Source organism: Branchiostoma belcheri, unplaced genomic scaffold, assembly GCF_001625305.1.
Source record: "Branchiostoma belcheri isolate BF01 breed outbred unplaced genomic scaffold, Haploidv18h27 scaffold41, whole genome shotgun sequence".
Classification (NCBI taxonomy): domain Eukaryota; kingdom Metazoa; phylum Chordata; class Leptocardii; order Amphioxiformes; family Branchiostomatidae; genus Branchiostoma; species Branchiostoma belcheri.
The window spans coordinates 1,661,822-1,679,173 of record NW_017804032.1 but is presented as its reverse complement, the minus strand read 5'-3'; the positions used below and the strand labels follow the sequence as shown (position 1 = coordinate 1,679,173).

Sequence of the window (17,352 nt, the reverse complement as noted above, 5' to 3'; positions counted from 1 at the left end):
CAAATGATTTCTCTTTTAGTACCAAGGAAAGATTCTGATTCTTAACATAAATCTTTAGTCAAATGATTCTCTTTCAGCACCAAGGAAAGACACTGACTCTAAACATAAATGTATAAAAGCTATAGTCCTTCAAATGATTTCTCTTTCAGCACCAAGGAAATATACTGTCACTAAACGTAAAGGTATTAACGCTATAGTCCTTCAAATCACTGAATTAACTGTTTGGCTAATACTTCTTTAGTATTTACGGGCTTAGACAGCAGGGAGAGGGTTAATCACTTCAATAAAAACAAATAGACTTACAGGAAATCAAGCCCACATGATTTAATGAACACATCACAAAGAATGGTGCCAAATATACTGTGAAAATGTGAAACTTGCAAAAGTGAAAAGTCTTGATATATCTGTATGTGAAAGGTACAAATCAGTGGTGAAAAAATCTGTTAATATTACCCTAACCGTACTTTGGTTAAGTAACAAATTAGAGATTCAAGGAAGTTCATAGTAATCTAAAAGACACTTAAAGATTCTTCCTCCAAAACTGTTTAATTACTACAAATTTAGAGTGGATATGAATGCAACAAAGACAGCATCTACATTTGTGTACTGATTAACACTTTTGTCAAGCTAGTTAAGCACTGAAGTTTGCAACAATGACTTTACACACCAAGACAAGGAAAACATGCATGTAGATTTTCACATGTTTATGCTATGGAACATTTATGCAAGTCACAAAACTACATTTTACTAAATGTGTCACAGTTTCAACCAAAGTTCACAAGATATCATGGAGTCTGGAAGCAATTCTACATACAGATTACAATGTATCTTATTACAATTAACTACAAAATATGTTTAACCCACACAATTTTAATCACTTACTGATATCTACCAATCTCTAAAACTCATTGGTTTTAAGAGTCTAAAATCTAAAACACATTGTTTCAGATGTTACCCAGAAAATTAATGAATTTCGGTACTAGATCCATACACATTTCTAGATCTTACATGATGGTATCCATGACTTTTTAGGGTGCATCACACAGTAACTTTACCTAAAGAGACGGCATTGTAAAACAGTCAATAGTAGAGAAAACTGTAAAACTACAAAAGGTGTAAAGGGTAACTGTTAGTACTACGTAAATGCTAACTAATGTCACCAGGAAAGGTATAAAGCCTGCAAAAATAGAGCAATTCTCTTTTCTTCAATATCTAAATTCTTTGCCAAGAAGACAATCTTGCATGCAACTCTTAATTGGAATGTCTAGTTTTCCACAGCAACTTTCCACAGTAGCAATAAGTCGATTTCTTCATTTTTCTTTTTAATTTTCATACCAACACTACACAAGAACCTTTCTGAACATGCTGATAGTCTATTAAAAATGCATGTACGTGCATTCAATTCATTTTTTCCACTGCCAGAAAGCACAGTCATATTGTTTTGGTACATTAGTCTGGTAAATAAAATAAAAGTAGTTTGTAGATCAGAGGGACATTTGCAACATTTTTTTTAAATTCACATCTGTTTGGTTCATGCAGGTCAATCATTTATCAACTTGAAGATAATTTTTTCTAAAACCATCATAATGATGTTCAATATTTCAGCCATCCATGATTCATAAAAATTATCTCTAGAACTCTGTAACAAAACAATTATGTCCTCTGGCAGGCAACACACTAGCCACGTGATTTTTTCGAGCATTGTGGAGCGAAAATCCAGATGCTAGCCAGGCTAGCAACACACATGTTCAACATACAATTTCAGACTGGCTTAAACACTTATTGCATTCCATTTCTGCCTGTTCAATTTGTAGCTTTGGTGCAAGCAGCAGAATGAAGTGAAAGACTGCAAGGTTTTCAGGTTCAATTGTCCATGTAGCTAAGGTTTGAAGGCATTTTTAATATATTGCTTAGTATTATGATTTGTAAGTCCTTTGTGTTAGCACAGCTGTGGTAGAGATCAGTGATTTCATTTTACCCTGCCAAATTCTCCAATGTTTGGGGTAAGAATGTTTTCAACAGCTCTACAACTACATATGTTTGTACTAGTACAGGTACAGCATGCTAAACGTTAAAAACATTTAAAACAGGTAAGAGGGTAACTTCAACTAGCTACAAGAGTTAAAAGATGAAATAATCCTCAATGTCATCTATCATCATTATAACAGCTACACAAAATTAGACTAAATAGGCAGCAAGTCAGCTTGCAGCTACTCAGAAAAAAATAAATGAAAAACATAAAAAACAAATAAAAGAAGGAATATGCTGTATGCATGAGAACAAGACTGCCAATTCAAAGAATAACACAAGATAACACAACATCTGCTAAAATACACAAAGTATAGGAAAAGCCTCTGAAAGTGACCTACAGTACATTTGGTAAGTGTAATAATGTAGTCTAATAAAGTGAATGTCCTCTACATGTATCTAGTGACAACATTTCTAGTATGCTAAAAATTAAAGTCTTTCTAGCTGAGATATCTAGATTGCCATGAGATCGTCGTGACTGGTGACGGAGACACTGAGACTGCCTGACACGTCCCCTCCCCCATCCTTGTCCTGCAGTTGCACCACGTGCTGCTTGGTGGCGTTGTTGACCTCACACATCATGGTGGCCTCGCCCAACAAGTCGTCTCTGATCAGGTCTTTCTTCCAAATCTGGTGAACAAAAAATGAAGCTTAGTGACTTATCTCTTTGGTATCGACTTATTGCAAAGTAACTAAATCATCATGAAGTGTCAACTCTCATAATTTTGTCTGACACATTGAAAAAAATGCTATTGAGGCCTCAAGAATGTTCTGAAAATCTGGACATCTGAGTAAAGAGACTCTTTTTACACAACCAAATGTTTTATTCACAGCCGACGTTTCGGTGACCGTCTGGCACCTTAATCAAGAAAACGTTGGCTGTGAATAAACCTCTGGGTTGTGTAAAAAGAATTTCTTTACTTAGTAAGTAACTTACCAACCTGATGAAACTATTCACGGATGGACATCTGAGTTGTGCACATGATTTGGATAATATGTTGCATTGTATTCAATGCATTTTTCAGGGTGGCAGATACATGTGTACATGTATAACACATGTACATGTATGTGCTGTGACCTGGTGGAATTATTAGTATACATTATGTAGCAAACATACCTGGATCTTGATAGGGTTCCTGGGGTCCTTGCGGTAGAAGATGGCTTCCTCATCATACTCAGGACTGCTGTTATCTTCAATAACCCTCGTCTTCACTGACTTGTTACCAGACTTGATGACTGCATATGTGTCTGTTGGCATGGAAACAAACAACACTTTCATTACTGGAAATTATATCATTCTACACTACATTGTTTTTTTCCTTGAATACATAGCATGAAGACTCAAAACAAACAAACAAACAAACAAATTCCTAAAATGTAGTTTGTAAGTTAAGAATTTCACAGGACTTTTCTAATATTTACGTTCAAGCACTAGACTAAGTACAGAAAATGTCAAGTTTTAGGAAGTATCAAATTTCTATCATAAATTATTTGTTGAGGTTGCATTATGAACTGACCCTGTTTCTTGCAAAAAGTTCCTTCAATACAAAGAGACACACACAGACAGACAGACAGAGACACAGAGAGACAGAAACAGACAAAGTTATTAACTTAAATTTATGTTCCAATACTCAGAAAAGAGATGTTTCAGAAAGTTCAGAAATTTTTAACTCTTTAAAGGCTACATTCATGTGAAGTAACTGTGAGAGTAACTAATCAAGCTGGTGTGTTACGCCGAAAGGCGGTTATACCGGCTATACAGATACAGATACAGACCCTGTTTCTTGGAGAGTCCTGTAGCTGACAGGAGATGGACACTTGTCACAGCCTGGGGATATCCCAGGATTCCAGAGAAACACGAGGCAGTCGGCTGGTCCTTACACAACTCCCTGAAAGGGAGAAAACTATCAATGTACTGTACTGGAAAAATTAAATACATTTACTGTGCATGCATACATGTACATTTGTATGTCATAAAGCACGGGATGACCACAGCAACCACGAGTCACTAGTAGGGCTGAAAGAGGCATCAAAGTTGATTGTCTGACCACTTACCAGGTAATTTTTCATAATGACATGTACAGTTTTCAACAAAGTTTGGTCATTCATTTGGACATTAACTACCAATGTAACTTGCAATAGACTGTATCTTTTTCTTACCAATGAGATGAGATGATGAATTTTTCAGACTTAGTAAGACATTGCATAACTTTTTTTATATACATACGTGTACCAAGCATGTACATAACAAACAGGAGTTTATCTTGGATTATGTCTGCAGTACATACGACTATCAGTAGGAGGCATGACTGCAGCACAACTACATGTCCTTACTTGCAGTTGTTGTCAGTGTCGGTGAAGATCCTCAGCATCATGTCTCCCTCCTCGTCCTTGTCGAACGTGGTCGGAATGACGACGTAGCGGCCACGGCGCAGCTCTGTGCGGATGAAGTTACTGCGGGTGTTGATGTAGATAGAGTCGGCCACCTTCTCCTTCATGGTGTGCAGACGGTACTTCCTGTTCAGTTCAACCTGCAGGAGACAGGGCAAAGGTAAGTAGCTGGCACAGGTGCAGAGAGCAGCACATCGGCAGAATGTACTGCGACTGCGTGAAACCGCAATTTTTCACGGTTTTCGTTAGATTTTTGGTCAGCATTGCATCAGAATTTTGCCTGTCGTAGAGGATATCTTTTCATAACATTTGAAAACTACAGACGGAGTGTTGACTTAATATGCACAAATACGACCTTATATGAGACGTTCTGCTGAAATGGTGCTGACAGCCCACTTTGAGTAACCATTTGATGAGTGCATCCAAACCAACTGAAAACCAATTTTTTCTTAGTATAATATGTTGATAAATGTTGGCCTTTTCTAATTTTTCTTTAGATCATTTCTTATTGTTTTGTTGAGACAAAAAGAAGGCTTTTAGGCCTGTTCTGGCTGCTCCGTATAACTCAAGAAGTCCTGACATTTGGCTGCAGTGATTTCTTGTAGAGAGGTGAAAGTTCATGGCTTTGTTTTGATCCAAACAGATACGTTTTGCTGTATAAAATACAGAAATTTTGAACTAAATGGATGATATACAGGTCCGACTATCTTAGCTGTCAATGTGCGTTTGTCTAAATTTCGAGCCTCGATAAAGCTATGGGACAGCCCCGGACTACCTTTACCTAAAGGTTACCTGACAGTACATTTACCTTAAGTTTTTACATGTAACAGTGCCATGAACATGTTGGAAGAAGCCACACAGGCGAAACCAGTCATGTGACAGGCTGAATAAAAGTTCTAAACAGGAACTATGCGGCTCCAGATGTCTTACTGAGGGACTGCATGTGCAAGATGCCGGTTAGCTGAGGAATGAATCCCCTCGAATTGACAATGCCATGATCAAGTTGGAAGAAATGCCTACCCTGTAGACAGCAAACCCGAGGGTCAGGTTGCCCTGCTTGCCCTCCTTGCGAGACTGTCGTGTGTCTGGCTGGGACAGGGAGATCAGAACTGTGTCCTCATCCTTGTCTACATCAAACAGAACCTGGGGGGAGGGGGGCACACACAAACATCACAAATCAAAACTCAACATACAGCCGTTATAGGACTATTATATAATAGTATAATGTACTGACTTGATTTTGAAATAAAAATGTACTCTTAGCTCTTACCAAAACAGGTATCTACTCAAATTGTGAACTATCTACAGTGTCATGACAGAAAAAAAAAGAAAAATATACTACTTGTAACGTTAGATACAACAGAATTAGAGGGCCTAAAATGGTTTCAATTGTTTCCTTCAAAATGTTTAAATTTATGTCCTAAGAGTAGCTAAGACCCAATCCAGTTTCTACACATCTGTTTTTTCACTAATTCTAGATTTTTTAAAAGTTTGATAGATAAGCTTGACCAGTTTAACTTCTTGGAGTAGGTGACTATTTCACCGAACAGAACTTCGTGAAATTGTGCATTTGTGTAAAGCCATTCACAGTTGTGACTTTTTCACCCTGTGCAGTTGTGACTTTGACTGTGATTGAACATTATATAAAACATTATTTAGCTAATAGTATATATATTAGATATATGACTCTGTGATTTTCTAAATCAATTTGATTCCTTCCAAAATCCTCTGGATAAACAAAATGTTTCTTTATGGCATGTGTCTGAAATTGGCCAGTTTGTAAATGAAACCAGTCCACCCATTTTTTTTCTTTGCAAAATTAATAGGAGAAATACAGTTACTGTACTATGTACATGTATACAACCATTTTGTATTCAACTGTTCAGACATGACACATCACAAATACAAAGTACATTGTAACACAACAATCTACTCTAACATATTACATAACCTTTCTACACTAAGGCTGTGCACCTAAATCTACCACATAACCCAGCACGATCCACCATAGTGCTCACCGTGACTTCATCTTGGCCTCCAACTTTCTTACTAAAAATAAAGACTTTTCTCAGTGGGAGGTTATGTCCTGATATCTGTGCAGCTTAAAGGTCCATTGTGTAAAATTAGGACGATGTAGAAAGAAGATTTTCCTGTCATTTCTTTACATATACATATTTAGGAGTTTTTGTGATGGTTTTAGGAAGTTGGTGGATTTTGTTTGCATGTTTTTACACAGGTCATAAACTCAAGACTAGAATACAAAATAATGATGCAGATATGTTCATGTGAATGTACATGTCATCCATGCACAGAAAGAATATGTTCTCTAGAATATGTTTAATTTTTGAACCAAAATTTTACACAATGGACCCTTTAATAAAATGAATTTCAAAGCATTATGTCTGCCGCTTTGTGCAAAAAGCAATATTCAACCTAATACAAGAAGCCATGCTTGCCACCCCACATCCACATGTTGTTGTTATAACAATTTGAAACCTTCTGGGCTTTCTGCTGACTCTTTCTCGGCACAACGTCAAAAAAGAACTAGAAAGACAGACAGAGACCTCACAAGTCAGTAACACACAGAACAGACATGGAGGAAAGAACACACTCAGGTTAAAAACTTCAGCAGCTGGAAAATATGAGGAAAGTCATTAGGTAGTGGATACACAAGTTCAACACAGATTACATGAAATTCTTTTTTTAAATTGTAAAACATAATTTTGAAGCCAGTTTTACAGGAGTCTACATATTGCCACACATGTAAGACAGACAGTAGAAAGTTCCTTCGTTGGCAAATTATGCACTGTAAATTGCATAATATACAGTGTTACAGCAAACTTTAAGAATTACTAGTATATTATTCAAGATAAATTTTACTTTTTTAAATCATTAAGTTAGAACCTGACTCATAAATCTACATTCCTAAGAACAATCAACAATACACTATGCATTGTAGCTCTAAGATACCATGATATTAACAGTTACTCACCAAGCAACTGAATAGCTTTTGAAAACGGTTAGTTTCTGGTAGCATTCACTCCATTTTGTCAACTTGAATTCAGCACTTAGACAAGATATCTTGTCTAAGTGTTGAATTCAAGTTGGAATCTTAAGTTTTCTTTCTCTAAAAGTTCCTGAGCTGATCTCATATGTGTGATTTTTACCATGTTTAAACTTATCTGTTTATGCATGTTTTTATTTTTGTTTGAACCCTTGAACACTAGCGTGTAATAATTTTTGGTTAAAGGGAATGGAAACAAAGACAAAAAAGACCATAAGTTTGAATCAGACCTGTGGATTCTGTAGGTAGGTGTCCCTGTTGTTCATACAGCCGCCGGCGCGGTTGTGGGTGGGGTCTCCGGGAACGCTCCTCCAGCGCGAGAAGACGCGAGACTCCACCCACGTCTTGTGGATACTGAGGAGGGACGTGTTGATCAGGCGACAGATTCCCGCGTCCGAGAAATGGGTGATCCAGTCGTCAAAACTCATCCTGGGGAAGATAGCACAAAACGTTACACAATGAGCCCTTATTGTATCTGCTTATAGCATCTTTGTTGTTAAAACTGCCCACTAACGAAGAAACTCAACAACATTACATGTAAAGCTGTATGGTAGTTATGTTTTTCATCATAGTATTCATGTGTCCTTGTGTGTGTGTGTGTCTGTGTGTTCATACAATTACTTGAGAAGGCTTTGATAGATTGCAATATTTTGAATTTACATGTAGGCATGCAGTTTTGATGAAATCTTTAGATTTTGGGTCACCTCATAATATATAGCGGGCTGTTATGGTACTGCAGCAGGACTTCCGATTTTAATATCTCGTGTTCTGCAAAGGCTGTGGTCATGATTTTTGGGTGGTTGACAGCTCTTGCACTCAGGAAAAAGTGATTTGGGCTGCCTTGCAGCTAATTTTTTTGTTTAAACACTCACTCACTAACCATCCAGACTTTGATTATGCTGCTATGGGGGTGTCTGAAAGCTATAACTGATTTTCCAGAACTTAAAAGAATAAAAGAGAGGATACTGACCAGAACTCGCCATCATCCTCTTTGACCAACCCAAGCTTTTCCTTCTCAGAACTGCTGACCTGCTGCCACTCAGGAGAACTGTGGAGGGAAACACAACAAAATCACAACACTGACTCTTTGTTTTCAGTCACAGTTTTTTTGGTAATAAATTGCCTTGTCAACTACAGCCTGGCAACATCATACAATTCGAGCTGCAATTTCACGGGTCAAAAGCTTAATGGCCAACATCTCTAAGTCAGGTGAATCAGGAACATCTTAATCCTATTGATTTGTGAATACATGCAAATAAGGACCAATTCTCCTTGGAGGCTGTGATAGCTTTCATAGCAACTGAGAATCCCGAGCTCCTATTGGACTGATTTTCACAGTGATCAACAATCCTGAGCTCCTATTGGTAGTTTTGGAAATCAATCATATGGTTCTTTCGTTAAAGGTGCATGGCCACAAGCTCTGACACCTGACCTCTATCCAGGCACTCTGACCCCTGACCCTACTTACTCGTCGCTCCACGGCCCCCTCCACTCCTTCTGACCCCAGGGGTTCCTCATCCTGATCATGTAGATCTTCTCCTGATTACCCAGAAGCCCACTCAGCATGCCAGACTCCCCGACCTTGACCTTCTTCACAGCTGTGACACTGTAGGCATGACCTTTGACCAGGCCCATCTCTGTACTAGCCTCCATCTCAGCTCTAGAGGTCACCTAGAGGATAAAACATTCATAGTTTACTTGAAGACGCACTAAAGACAATTACAGCCATTGCATTGGCGGAAATCTTAGGACCTAATAGGTATTTTTGCCTCACTCACTCAGTCTTGTGATTCAAATAATATCTACATGTAGTAACAGTACCTTGTTTCATCGACTTTTAAGAATCATATTCACATTTATAAAAAAAAATAGAGGGAAGCGTGGTTCCTATGCCGATTATCATATGCTTTTAATTTTCCAGTGGTTTTATTCCATGGTAGGATGGTAAATTAGAGTTTTGCAGTATCTGAAGTTTGTGCTTGAACAAAGTCTGTACTGCAGTTAAATTACAAAGGAGACAACAATGGGGCCTGAGTCAATAACACTAATCACAAAACCATCTTGCTTCCTATAGTACCCACAAATTCATTTGATTTGAAAATATCTCATGAAAAAGAATTCAGCACCTACCCTGATACTACAGGTGAGAAGTGACCCTCTCTCTGCTGCCTTGTGCATGACCTTGAACAGTTTCTCCTTCTTCTCCTCATCCTCCCGGTACCCCCCCTTATCCAGAGAGATGGGCTCGGCCACCCCCCCTGTGAAGTCCACCAGGGCGTCCAGTGTGTTCCCCCCCTGTAGGGCTTCATAACAACCTGCAAGTCTGGTGGAAGAAAGCACATTCAATTTTTAGTACTGTAAAACAGTAACAAAGAAACTGTATTTCTTTGCCAACCATCTCTCTCTACAGACAATGGTAACTTTCCCACCATGGGAATATACAATGTACATTGTACAATATGTAATTATAATATGTTAGTACATTATAATGTACACCACTTAAACATTTGTCAATGAAGGTTAGACATCCAGGTAACGAGATACACAAAAAAACAGTTATGTTGTTACTCATTGACAAGCAACTGGTATCTTTTATCGGTCTTCAAAATCAAGGTTGAAGCAAAGATGATAAACGTGCAAAACACAAAATTTTACAATTTGTGGTGGTCTTATTTTGTGGTATGATAGAAAAAAAGGTTTTCATGGTACTTGTAGATTTCAAACAAAATTCACGGTGTAAATGATTTGTTTGAAGAGGACACAGTGAAAACCGACTGAAAATAATTCCAAGTCCAAGCACTTGGCGACACTTACTTGGCATAAGCCTTCTCCAGCAGTGAGCTCCAGAGCTCGTTCTGGTCCTTGGACCGGTTGTAGACCAGCTGGCCGTTGACGGTCGGCAGAAGGTCATCCACTACGACCTCTGTCCAGGTTCCGAAGCGCCAGAAACGGAAGCGGAAGATGCCCTGGTAGTTCTCGGGGTGTTCAGGGTCCCACTCTTGCTCCTTGTACTCTGGGATGACCTGGCCAAAAACAATCCTGACTGTCAATCACAATTAGCAGTACAACCAATGAGAGAGTGGCAATTAGCTGTTTGACCAATGAGAGCATGGCTGCATATCTATGTTTTCATTTTGAATTCCTACAATTTGACGGAGGTGGGGGGGCTATGAGGTCAGTTAAATTCAATCATTTATGTCCATTCAATCACAGCCCACTTTAACTACATCTAGCAATTGAACATACAAAACTAACTGTAACATTTTTATTTAGAAACTACAGTTATTACTGTATAGATAGGCAAATTGAATGTTTTATAATCTTGTCATTTTGTGGTCACATGACACTTGATAGCCAATGGCTGACCTCCTTCCATAGCTCCTTCTCCAGAGTGAGGCTGGCGACAGCGGCCACAAACCAGCAGTTTCCCAGCTGCCCCTGGTTCAGGTCGTGAGCAGACACACCCTCCACAAACAGGCGGGGGTTGTCACACAGCTCCTGTATAAACATATCAACATGTTAGAACTTTTACCAGCGATAATATATTACACTAACTGTAAGTGTATGTAATGTTAACTGAGCATGTTGGCAGAATGTACTACTGCACCTGCGCGAAACTGCACGATTTTTCATTGGATTTTTGGTCAACGTTGCCTGATTGCATCAGAATTTTGCCTGTTGCAGACAATATTTTTTCCGACATAACATTTGGACCCTACAGAGTCTTAACCTTACTACCTAATTATATGAGATGTTCTGCCAAAGTGCTATGATGCTGAAATTTGTGAAAAGATCACTTGGTCTGATTTTGTTGCAGGAACGGGTACAAATGTTCATTCCTATACAACTTAAGAATGGCTAAAATTATATCTAGATCTGATGCTTGTCTGATTGGACCAAAATCCAATCATGGCAATCATCCCCTACTTTCAGGTGGGATTAATAAGATTCAAACTCTCAGCACGTCTCCCAGCACGCATAAACATGACTCATGAGTCTGCAGGCACTTGGTAATGAAATTGTACCCGGGAAACAGGCCAGACTCAAGCCAAGGGTGTTCAGACTCATCCTGTATAATTCAATCAACAAGTTGAACCCATCTAGAAAAAAAATTCTAAATGTGGTCCCAGAAATTGAATACTAGTATCTTAGGTCCCTGAGCCATAAGAATTGCATGAAAGGTTTTATGAATTTTTGTGCATTAATAAAACAAATAATGTCACAAAAGATGAAACCATTTTCCCCAATCAAAAGCATACCAACAGTCTAAATCTGTTCTAACAAAAAGATTTGCTCCTGACTGCAGAAATTGAGAAAATTTCATTTTCCCCCATTGTGGACTCTGATATCAAGACATACTATGAATCTATAATTATAATATATTATGGCAAAACTCTTCAAAATGTTTGTACAAAATGTATTGCACTCTTTCTCAGTCTGTTGATAGCTGGTCCAGCTATATGTAAACAAACAATATACATGTATTGTACCAGCTGGGTAAATTTTAATTTTTCTAATATCAATCCCATTCTGGCAACATTACTTGAAGTGTATCTTATTTGCAGAAAACATTTCTTGTAATCATAAGGTGCCAGCTGTGTCTATAGGGCCAAATTACACATTGAGGCACCATGCACTTTGATCATAAATTCTGTAATATTCTGTCTCTCTTTCCAGTGAAGTTGCATTAGATACCAGCTGCAGGATAGTAGTATTTTCTTGTTCACCTCTCATAAAATAGCTAGTATTGTGTACTGTAAAAATTGTAATACATGATGATATACAGTGTCATGTACAATGTAATATCATAGTTCTTAGCTATGTTAAGTGAGTAACATGTAAAACGTGCAAGTACAGTGTATAAGGATTTCTTTCACAGTACTGTACATCATGAAACATTTGCAGTACTTTTTTAAAAATTCTTTTGGAGGCCTTGTCATCATCATGATGATGATGATGATTGGAGGCCTTAATTTAACTGCGAACATGCCTTCCCCCCATAATGACAACAAAATCGTTTCAACTGCAAATTTCCAAACAACTTATTATAGTAAGATCCTCCCTTAATAAAACTGCAGTACAAAATTTTCATGATTTTCCATAATCAGTGTCAAACTGAAACCTGAAAGATTGTATACTCACTCTTGGCCTCTTCCATTCTATACGTGCGGGGATGGCCTGGTCGTACCACAGGCTCTCCTCTGTAGGGGGGAACTCTGGATCTGTGAACAACTCTCCTTTCTCTTCACACTCCTTCTTCAGGTCCGAGTAGTTCTGCCCCTTGAAGTGCTTGATGGTAGGTCCGAACACCATGTTGTCTTGTACCCAGGTGTTTTCTAACAATTCTTCGTTGGGAATCTCTGGATCTAGGTCTGGGTCGTAGATGCGATCTTCTGGCCCCCTCACACGTCTGAAACAGGAGGATTTCATGACAACATGCACTCATGATCAGGAATCCAGACTAACTTTTTAACTCTGGAGCACCTGAGCAAAAATCTAATACACTATCCCACTACAGTGAACCGGTAACACCTAGCTCTATTATGTACAGTGAACCAGTAACACCTGTGCACAGTGGTAGGTAGATAATCATAATGATTTGCAGGATATCACATGAATACCAATTATTACCATGTTTTTTTTATATATAGAAAAGCACAGTGGAAGTATGACATGATCAGAAAGCAAATATCACTCTCATGGTACATGTATAATGATATTAGCTTTGCAGTCCATGATATAAATATTACAATTCATCCTATTGAAAATTTCTATACCGAAAGATCCATCCTGGCGTGAGTGGATCAAGACTTAAGTTACTTACTAGTAGTACTGTAGTTAGTAGTAGTACTGTACTCATCAGGTACAGCTAAAGGCAGTTAATATGTAAAACAAACAAACCACCTGGCACTGTTCCTGTCTCTCCACTGCTCCTGTGCAAACTGCTTCCTGTGTCCGCGATGACGTCTCCTGCGCCGATGTCTCTGCTGCTCGTTTCTTGCTTCGACCTCGTCCGAGTCTTCCCGCTGCAGCTTGTGCTTCCCCAGCTGTTTCCTCACCTTGTTCTCAAGCTCCGCAGGCACCAATTTATTGACCTTGAGCTTCGCCTTCTGTTCAAGTTCGGAACCAAGTTTTTTCAGGTTCTTAGCGAAGTTGAGTTTCGGTCCGAAATTCAAGAAATCTTTTCCTCCTGCTCCTTTTTGGTGCGAGTGTGGGCTTGGAGATCTACTGTCGGATCCAGATCCTGTTGATCCACTGTAGGATTCCGAGTCAGATCCGCTGTAGTTGTCGCTGTCACCAGACTGTCCAGAGTACCTGAACGGACTCCTGTCGTAACGATGACGGTTTTGGCGCCCTGGGTTCCTAAGAGGCAACAAAATGGTTTCTGTGAATTCATTTTTGGAGGGACTTCATTTCACAGTAAGATCTAGAGAAGAAAGAGACTTCCAATTATTGTTTTAAATTAGTAAAGTTTGTAGTTGACACGAAACAACCACTACTAGTACTAGGGGTGAGTATAGAAACACAAAGCTTTCGGGCTCCCTGGAATCAAACCTTGTCTTCCTAGGAATGATCAACCAAACTAGGAAGACATTTAGGACTTTTGGGGATGAAATGTGAGCATTTCTTAGTTCATTACGAATCTGAATTTTTTTTTTTGCATATCAGAATCTGTGAACCAATTAATTGAGTTGGTGTGGCCTCAGACTCTTGATTAAGATTTTTCTAAATGTCATCCATATAACAATATCATACTTCTGAAAATATCATACATCTATATCCAGGCTTATGATAGAAGCAGATGCAAGTAGTAATGTACCAGGATATTTAAAAACATGCATATAATATATGATGCATACCATGTATCCTTAATAATTACAAGCATAACAAACAGCTTTGAGTAAGAATTTCCAGTAGCTTAAATAAGTTAATAGAGCAAGACACTATCTTAGTGCTGTTGTAAAAGGTGATTGACACACTGGCTTGCACTGTAAACTTTGCCTAGTGTCTGTTTGTCAACATTGCAGCCATTCTTACCACTTCACTGTTAGCTGGGAACAAACATTGTCTTCATTTCTAACAAGCTTTAGTGTTTATCAGAAGTGCATGTAGACTTTAAACAAGTACTGTACGTTCATGTAACAGTTTTAACATTTGGTAGAATGAAAACAGTGTGTTTCTTTACAGTAAAATTTACGTGAAGTGATGTAGTATGCCTCTGGATTGTGGGGTGCATGTGCTATTTGTTGTAGAATCATGTAGCACAATCTGTAACAATTTTACCACAGTTCTTACTTTAAATACACTATTCAGATACAATGAGTACAATCTTCAAAGGTAACTGTTGTAAAAAAACTAGAAATGTGATGAATTCATGGCTATGTATGACTGAAAACAGCCAAGGACATGATTCAGAAAGTACATATTCCCTCCCACCAACAATTACCACAGTAAAGGTAGCAACACGTCACCACACCCACAATGCAAACAAATTGTAGATTTTACAGTAGATTTGCATACATAATCGACTAGAATTACCTGTCGTCTGAATAGTAATTATATGACATGCTTGTCTGAAGCAGTGTTCCTCAAACGTTGACCAATTTGGCGGTCAAGTATGTGCAATGTATAAAATCACAGCTCTCCCGATCCTGTGTAGTCTATTAGCATACAATTTGGGAAAGTAGTTTTTCCAGTTTTTCAACTTTTACCAGCACATGTACACGTAAACAATGCATAAGTAACACATGTGACTACATGTAGTATTTAAACTGATGGTGCCTTCTAATTAGTATATAAGTCTTAACTGCCATACAGTTCTAAAATGCATCTTGTATATACATAATTGTAGATATTATAATTTGTACTGAACACACAAGTGTTAAACTTTTAGCAATTTTTTTTCTTTAATTTCCAGTTTCAATGCAAAAAAAATGCACTTTTAAGATCAAGGACTTGTTAAGATCAAATGACTTCCCTGTGTGTCTACGGTGAGTTCTGTTATTCAAGAAATAATGATTGTGCATTAAAATTTCATGTTGTAAAGTACTGAAGGTGCCTCAAGTATTTAGAAGTCTGAATTATTTATAATACACTCTCTGACCCTGAGACTGAGAGTTAAAATAAAAGCCTGCTACAGTATATTTGTTCACCCTCTTGTTTTTGTGTCCTTCACACATGTAAATAGCCTTGAGTTAATTCCTGTAATCATGTACTACATTACAATTGCCAATTGTTATTCTTTCTTGTCATTACTACAAACAGCAGGGTACCTGCCCTGCAAATTTAAATTAGAATTTGATTTGATAAGAATCTTATGAAAAGCTGGAAAGGTTTTCTGCTTCAAGAATTCCTAAATAATTAAAAATGTACATTTTAAGCTATTGGGACTAAGTGAGTGACATTTTCAGTTATCAGGAAATCTGACAATAAATTATTACACCTCAATTTTAAAAATCTGCATCATAATAAAAAATTCATATCATTGAAGAAAAATTGAAAACATTTACATTAGAGTATTTAGACTATCAGTAATAATCTATTTCTCCTGAATGCCATTAGGCTCAGCTTATAAACATTAGCGAAGCGGCAGATTGTTTACATGACAACATTGATCTGAGTGCCCTGAAGCCCTACATAAAAGAAAGCTGAACCACAAGCATGTCATGCATGTACTGAATTATCTATGCACAGAATCAGCTTGTTGACATTACTCTTTTACTACATACATCCTGTTGTTTCAATAGGCTTTGTGCTTGATTTTATATACTCATACTGTTGTAAGTATCAATATTTATCTTGGTAAATAAAATATAAACAGGTCCTGCACCAGTCCTGCACAGTATATTTCTGATTACAATATAATATTGTTTACAAATTCACAAATAAAAAGAAAAAAATAACATAGTTGACACATCCTTGCTGCTATTGATGCGTGTACTCCTTTCTTGCAACTTTAAAATGCTAGCTGTATGCAACAAAGTTTTTTTTGTTGTTGTTGTTGTTCTCCAGTATTAATCGTGAAGAAAGTATAAAATATGAATTATGCAAGATATACCAAGAGAAATGCAGGATTGACACTTTGTAGCCAGGCCAGCATATAAGTTGTATACTCCTATGTAACCCCCTGACAGAGTGCATTGTATGTGTAACCCAGTACAGAGTAACATCCATAAATTTGCCCCAGATAATCATGAAGGGTGTGGTCACTGGCATGTGTGGAGTGGGGTCAGTAGACTCTGACAGTGACCTCATCGATTTGTATATAACGTTACATGTAAATTATAACACAGTGATCGCAGTAGTGAATACAGGGGCAGTCCCTCCAATCAACTTGCTCTTTGCACATATCCTTCAACGTAATCGAGGATACACAGGCCACATGGCATCATGGCATCATCTGTATGGACAGATGCAACTTGATGTAAGCATCATCGATGGTTTCCTTCAGACACAAATGAAATCCTACCTTGAATTTCACCTCTCAGCCTGGCGAATCCCTCCCCGTGCCCTTCCACACGTTCTCCCTGCGTCCTGCCACACCCAAAACGCCCACAGACGCGCCAAATCCCGGGGTCAGGATGTACAAATCGATATGATTCACGCCAAAAGCGTCTGTAACGTCGCGAGTTGTTTGGGTTTGGTGGAAGTGAACGCGGAAGTGTGGACGCTTCCAAAATTCATGCGGTCAAAATATTTGTTATAAAAAAACTACTATCATGGCTCATTGTCATTGTTTAAAACATGAATTGGTAATATTCTATATATAAAAAAGGTTATTTTTCATAAATATGTTTTATTTAAAAATTTCTGGTTTACTTTTATTTGTGTGTAAGAAAGTACGCACCCCCTTACAAGATTGGTAAGAG

General features: G+C 38.0%; 1 protein-coding gene across 2 annotated transcripts; it reads right to left on the bottom strand.

The window, feature by feature from the left end:
* Nucleotides 1-309: 309 nt before the first annotated feature.
* LOC109477768 (calpain-5-like) lies at nt 310-17,156 on the bottom strand. Of its 2 annotated transcripts, none has more exons than XM_019779126.1 (14): nt 15,023-15,095; nt 13,388-13,846; nt 12,626-12,893; nt 10,850-10,981; nt 10,298-10,506; nt 9,614-9,806; nt 8,952-9,154; nt 8,454-8,531; nt 7,714-7,912; nt 5,440-5,562; nt 4,363-4,559; nt 3,805-3,917; nt 3,146-3,276; nt 310-2,658 (listed from the first exon to the last, which is right to left on the bottom strand). In XM_019779126.1, the coding sequence occupies exons 1-14, from the start codon at nt 15,049-15,051 to the stop codon at nt 2,482-2,484; spliced, it is 2,511 nt and encodes an 836-aa protein (XP_019634685.1). In that variant the 5' UTR covers nt 15,052-15,095; the 3' UTR covers nt 310-2,481. The 2 variants fall into 2 exon arrangements, with proteins under 2 accessions (XP_019634685.1, XP_019634686.1); XM_019779127.1 differs by lacking the exon at nt 15,023-15,095 and adding an exon at nt 16,953-17,156 and having other exon boundaries at nt 2,482-2,658.
* Nucleotides 17,157-17,352: the final 196 nt, after the last annotated feature.